Raw genomic sequence first — 6,000 nt, 5'->3', positions numbered from 1 at the left:
CATGTCTTTTTGAAGACTCCTTACAGTTTTTTTTTATATTGAGAGGCCTGAGAAGGCTTGAGGATTCCTTGGTACGAGTCGTCCAATCTGTTGAAGCTGTTTGTCAGAGAGGGTTAGGGCTGTCCTAAGTTCATGAGTTCCCGGTTTTCAGATGGAGGGGGTTGTTCAGTCTTTCTCTATGGTTTGAAGGTGGAGGGGGTTGTTCAATCTTTCTCTATGGTTTGAAGGTGGGGGGGTTGTTCAGTATTTCTCTATAGTTTGAAGGTGGAGGGGGTTGTTCAGTCTTTCTCTATAGTTTGAAGGTGGAGGGGGTGTTCAATCTTTCTCTCTGGTTTGAAGGTGGAGGGGGTTGTTCAGTCTTTCTCTATGGTTTTCAGATGGAGGGGGTTGTTCAGTCTTTCTCTATGTAACCCACCAGACGGGCACTTTCCTTCCAAAGCCTCTTGGCCACCGCATCATCCCTCCCCTCTGGGGCGGTCTCCATCACGACACAGTCACTGAGACACACACACAATAACACTTTACAAACCAGAGCTAAACAACCTTGACAACAATTCAAAAACAATAGAATACAGTAACTTTGACTTAATGTCCATGTCCTATCCACCACTACTTTCACAACAGAGCTTACCTGAAGTAGCAGCCAGACTTGTGCTCCAATCCTGGGGTGACAGCACAGTAGATGGAGGTCTGTGCGCCCTGGGTGGAGGTCTTCATGAGGAGCACGGAGGGGGCTGACAGGATGGCCCTCAGCATGGGGAACCAGGTCTCCACGTGGCGGGTCAGCTCTGTCCTGATCACCCCGGGATGCAGGCTGTAAGACGTCACCCCCGTACCTACCAGGGGATCAGATCCCAGTGTGTTACACCTCTACACAGTGTCTGGGAAAAGTCCTATCTGCCAGTGAATTAAAACTGTTATTGGTGACAATATCGTTGTTGTAATGGTTGTAATAAATGTGCACAAAGCCAAAGACAACCGAGGGTATTTCCGTTTACCTTTCAACCTTCTGGCCAGCTCTCTGGAGAATAGCACGTTGGCCAGCTTGCTCTGTCTGTAACTGACCAGAGAGTTGTATGGCCTCTTGGCAAAGAAAAGATCATCAAACTGGATCTTACCTAGATGTAGGAAAATAAACATAGTTTTTTTTACATTGCATGGCACCTATATTATGGAAAGGCAGAAAAAAGTCCAATAGTCCGGTTTACCCCCTTTGTGTGCAATGCTAGACACATTGACCACACGGCTAGGGGCGGAGCTCTTGAGCTTCCCCAGAAGGAGATTGGTCAGCAGGAAGTGTCCGAGGTGATTGACAGCCAGTTGTGTCTCGAAGCCGTCCTCTGTTAGCCACTTAGGGCACATCATCACACCTGATGGAGACAATCATCATGATGAAGCGCTATATAACTGGAATCAACCATCCTTATCAGTCATAATGCCATAGAGCCAGCTTCCCATTCAGGGCCCGTATTAACAAAGCATCTCAGTGTAGGAGTGCTGATCTAGGATCAGGTCTCCCCGGTCCATGTAATCTTATTCGTTATGATCTAAAAGGAGAAAAAAAACTATCCTAGATCAGCACTTTTCCCTCTGAGACATTTTGTGAATCTGTGCCCAGACATGGCTGTTCCAGTGGTTGCTGATGCCATAGAGCCAGCTTCCCGTCCAGACATGGCTGTCCCAGTGGTTGCTGATGCTCACCGGCATTGTTGATGAGTATATCTAGGCGATCCTCACTGGCAATGAACTCTTTGGCCAACTCTCTGACAGAGTACATAGAGGCCAGGTCCAGGTGACGCACTACGATGTTGTTGTTCCCCGTGGCCTGACGAATCTCGTCCGCCGCCCTCGCAGCCCGTGTCAGGTCCCGGCACGCCATCACCACCCGCGCCCCTGCAGCTCCCCGAAGTCAGTTAGAGAAGGCACAAACACACAACACAAACCATCCCCCACAGAGTACATTCTGTCCAAAGAGGAGGGTACCCTGCTCCCAGTATTCCAACCATTTCCTGGGATGGAATGGTCGAAGCAGCAGTATAACACCCAGCCTTAAAGTAGGTCAAAATGTGGCCATATCTGATACACACATACCACATACACACACACTTTGTGACATTGTGTACATAACTACATATTGTGATTGTGCCATACCTCTACGTGCCATGTCACGGCACGTTTCCTTGCCAATGCCGGTGTTGGCACCGGTGACCAACACCGTCTTGCCACGTAATTGGACTGAAGATCGACACACACCCCCAGCAATCCATTTTCTCAGCAGAACAATGCCTGGCGGTGCAACAAACAACATGAAAACAATTAATTCCCTCCCACATTATCACTTGAAAGCTGTACTCTCTTAGAAAAAAAGGTGCTATCTAGAACCTAAAAGGGTTCTTCGGTTCTTCTTCCGGGTAGAACCCTTTGGGTTCCATTTAGAACCCTTTCCACAGAGGGTTCTACATGGAACCCAAAAGTGTTCTACCTGAAACATAAAAGGGTTCTACATGGAACCAAAATAGTTATCCTATGGGGACAGCCGAAGAACCCTTTTGGAACCTTTTTTTCTAAGAGTGTAGTGAGTAGATTTGAGTGCAAAATATTATGGTGACCAGGAATATGGACTAGAACTCTGACTGTGAAGCTCTGGTGTCTGAGCTGATGATGTTTTGGTGGAGGCAATGTAGGACTCTTAAAATCAAATGTTTCTGTGTTTTCTGACAGAAACTCTGAGTATTTTAAGATGCTCCTGGAATGTATGAGCACGAGTGAACTGTGCATTTGATATTAAGAGCTGGGATATTGTTGTGGTAAAGAACTGTTCAAAAACATTGAATAACATAAAGATAACATCTTAATAATAGATGTCTGCAGAGAGAGCATAAATATATGCTGGCAAATTTAGTAAAGTGTTCTTCACAAATTAGAATTAACACCACCAATTTTGTTATTGTCTGTTTAATATTCAAAATAACAGCAAAGTTATCTCTCTCTCTAGAGAGACAAAAAGACAAACCAAGTTGAATTATAATAGAAAATGAAAATTATCTTTAGAGCCTTTTTTAAAAACTGTTAAATCGATTTGATATTCTGAGTAATTTCCTTGCCCCGCATTCACATTTCATTCAAAGTCTATTCTATATTTTTGACTTGGTTATTTCATTGCAACAAACACGCTTCAAATAGTACAAAGAACAACAAAGGCCAAGACTTACAGATCACTGTCACCGCTATGACAGCGCCATACTTAACCGGCGCAGACGGATCAACTTCATCCCACATTTTATCCGTAGCCTAGGCAAAGACCTGCCAGACCATAGGTGGACGGACCGAATACCGTCCTCCTTGGGAGTCACTTCGTTCTAATCCAGGAATATTACGATGTTTGTCGGCTATGATGCTCTCATCTGAGAGCGAGGCTATTAATAGGTTTAAAGCTATTTAAATAGAGGGATTTAGCGTCTGTCTTCAGATTACGAAGCGATTACACTCGTATTCTCTATTGTATCATTGGCAATACGAGAGCAGCAGTGGTGTCGAAATACAAAGTGTTATGTTACATCTCTAGGTGTGAACTGAGTGAGCCCCGTCCAGCGAATGAAAACGCTGCAAACAAATGTTTACATACCAATGCAAATGAATAGAATTGTATAACAGTGCATTTTATTAGAATACAATTCCTAGATCATGATCTGACATAAAGGCTATATCCATGTCATGCCATTTAGGCTAATCTGCTGCCTACAACGATAAACGTTGACATCACAATGACAGGCTAATATCCTTATGTTTATAGGCTGCTGTGATAGTTGTTTGGTTAGGCTATTAGAGGTAAGACCTATTGCATAACACATATCCTTTATCAAATGTATAGGGACCAGAGGGAGATGGCATGCCTACTGTGCTACACTGATGCTACCCCACATTAATATTACTGGTCAGCATTACAATAGCCTAAACCTATAACCTAAGAGAATTAAATATGTATTTTTTTAATACACATTTCGAAATATATAGGCATAAGATTATGTTGAATATGGGCCACACACTAAGCAGGCAATCAAACAGAAAGTTATTAATGTACCCTCAGAACCTCAACCTGTGATGAAGGATATGGACACTATATTAAAGTAAAGGTCACTTTTTGTCTCTGTTATATGTGTTTTTTTTTTGTGTTCATTTCCAGTCTATGCTACTCATATATTTCATTTCCCAGTTGTAAATAATGTCAAAGAGAAGACATGATGGTCTGTAAACAAAATATTTGATGAAGAATTGGAGTCTGAACTTGCCTGTTAACAGTTATTTGACTAGGCTACACATTGAAGTACCCTGGACATTTGTTTTTTTGTAATCTGAGTAATTTGTTACTCAACCCTGTCCAAGACAGTCTAGGCCTATAGCCTATAAGCAGTCTTTGTGTAACATTGTTTTGTTAAGTGGGCTACATGTAGGCCTATGTCATGTACATGAATCCAAAAGCGAATAAATTATCCTGGATGATTATCCTTTCTCTTTCACACACACACACACACACACACACACACACAGTTCACTCTGTAAAATTGTAATGTGAGAACATAAAATTGCAGTGTGAGAATGTAACATTAATCAGCATATCAATAGTTAGTTCTCGAGAACCCAGACCTTCAGTTCTCAATTGAACGTATGGACCACAGCTGGATCAATGAACTACAATGCTATCACTCTGTTTTAAAGTTTAGAAACGTTAATAATCCTCACTTGCGATAGGCCTACGGTTTTGGAAACCTTTGTAACTTAACTTTCACATCAGGGTGAAATAATCTTTCAAATACAAAATATACACGTACCGTATGCAGTTTAGCAAAGTTGCATCCTTGTTGCACCCTGCAGAATTTTTTAAAAAACACAGCCCCCAGCCTAGGTACGAAACTTCCTCCCCAGTCATGCTCTATTGGAAATTGGAGGGGAGGAAGTGTAGTCTCGGTTTGAGGCAGCGTTCTTTCCTAAACTGCTTACAGTAAATGTATATTTTGTATATGAGCAATTATTTCTTGCTAATATGAAAGTTGAGTTCCAAATGTTTCAAAAACAGTATCGCTTGCGAGGTGTATTTGCGTTTAGACAGAGCATTTTGGCAGCTTCGGAGCGTCTGGGCATTTTTCTCACAAGGCTAAAGAGGATGTCCAATGGCTCAATGTAATGCAATGTAATTGGAGTCATGAATAAGGGATAATCAATTGCATCATGATAGAACAAAATGGCTGCTTGCAGCTCCAATTAATTTGCCTTTATTGAGTGTATGGATATTAGTATTGACACACATTTGGTTGAAATTAATACTATTTGATGTATTTGAGTATTAATGACCGTGTTAGAAGGTAATTGAATTTAATTATTGAAGTTTTTTATGTAATTTCTGAAAACAACGCAGTTTTAGGACAAATCTATTTCCTGAAACGCTTAGCTCCGCCTCTCTTCTGTACATTGATGGAAGCCAATCACAGTGCAGATTTTAAAGCGGAAATGACGCAAAACTTTGTTTCGACCAATGTAATTTGCTGAAAGAGGTAAACGTCTGTCTCCTTCATGCGGATTAATATGCCTCCAATGGGGAACATGTAGCCCGCGAATAATTTTTGTGTATTCTTGTTTATTAGCGTTCTGTCTTCGTATTGGAAAGGGTAAGTATTTACCTGTAATAGTTTATGGTCTACTTTTAGTTTAAGTGTGTCACAAATAATCCTTTTTTTTTGCCGTAAATATATCTAATATGCACACTAAACGTCGCAGTGGAAAGGCATCAATAGCGTAGCGAGTCTCAGTAGTAACATGTCTTTCCCCCAAAATGTGTGTGTGTGTGTGTGTGTGTGTGTGTGGGGGGGGGGGGTTCTTATCTGTTTGGAATGCGACTATTCCATTACGAGATCATGTCTTCTTCAATACATGTGTATAACTTGTTTGACTCAAGGAACGAATGGCTGTTTATTGCAGACATGCACCTCAAATCTGTCATGCATG

General features: G+C 41.8%; 1 protein-coding gene across 2 annotated transcripts; it reads right to left on the bottom strand.

Moving 5' to 3' along the window:
- Positions 1–294: 294 nt before the first annotated feature.
- Positions 295–5,125, bottom strand: LOC123480999 (retinol dehydrogenase 13-like). 2 transcript variants are annotated; one of them, XM_045205717.1, is made up of 7 exons: positions 4,830–5,125; positions 2,152–2,286; positions 1,702–1,893; positions 1,209–1,370; positions 999–1,118; positions 632–836; positions 295–497 (listed from the first exon to the last, which is right to left on the bottom strand). In XM_045205717.1, the coding sequence occupies exons 2-7, from the start codon at positions 2,162–2,164 to the stop codon at positions 392–394; spliced, it is 798 nt and encodes a 265-aa protein (XP_045061652.1). In that variant the 5' UTR covers positions 2,165–2,286; positions 4,830–5,125; the 3' UTR covers positions 295–391. The 2 variants fall into 2 exon arrangements, with proteins under 2 accessions (XP_045061652.1, XP_045061649.1); XM_045205714.1 differs by lacking the exon at positions 4,830–5,125 and adding an exon at positions 3,213–3,600.
- Between the last annotated feature and the right edge of the window lie 875 nt (positions 5,126–6,000).

This window comes from Coregonus clupeaformis, chromosome 2 (assembly GCF_020615455.1).
Source record: "Coregonus clupeaformis isolate EN_2021a chromosome 2, ASM2061545v1, whole genome shotgun sequence".
Lineage (NCBI taxonomy): Eukaryota > Metazoa > Chordata > Actinopteri > Salmoniformes > Salmonidae > Coregonus > Coregonus clupeaformis.
Note: the sequence above shows the minus strand (reverse complement) of the source record. Positions and strands in the feature narration are given on the sequence as shown.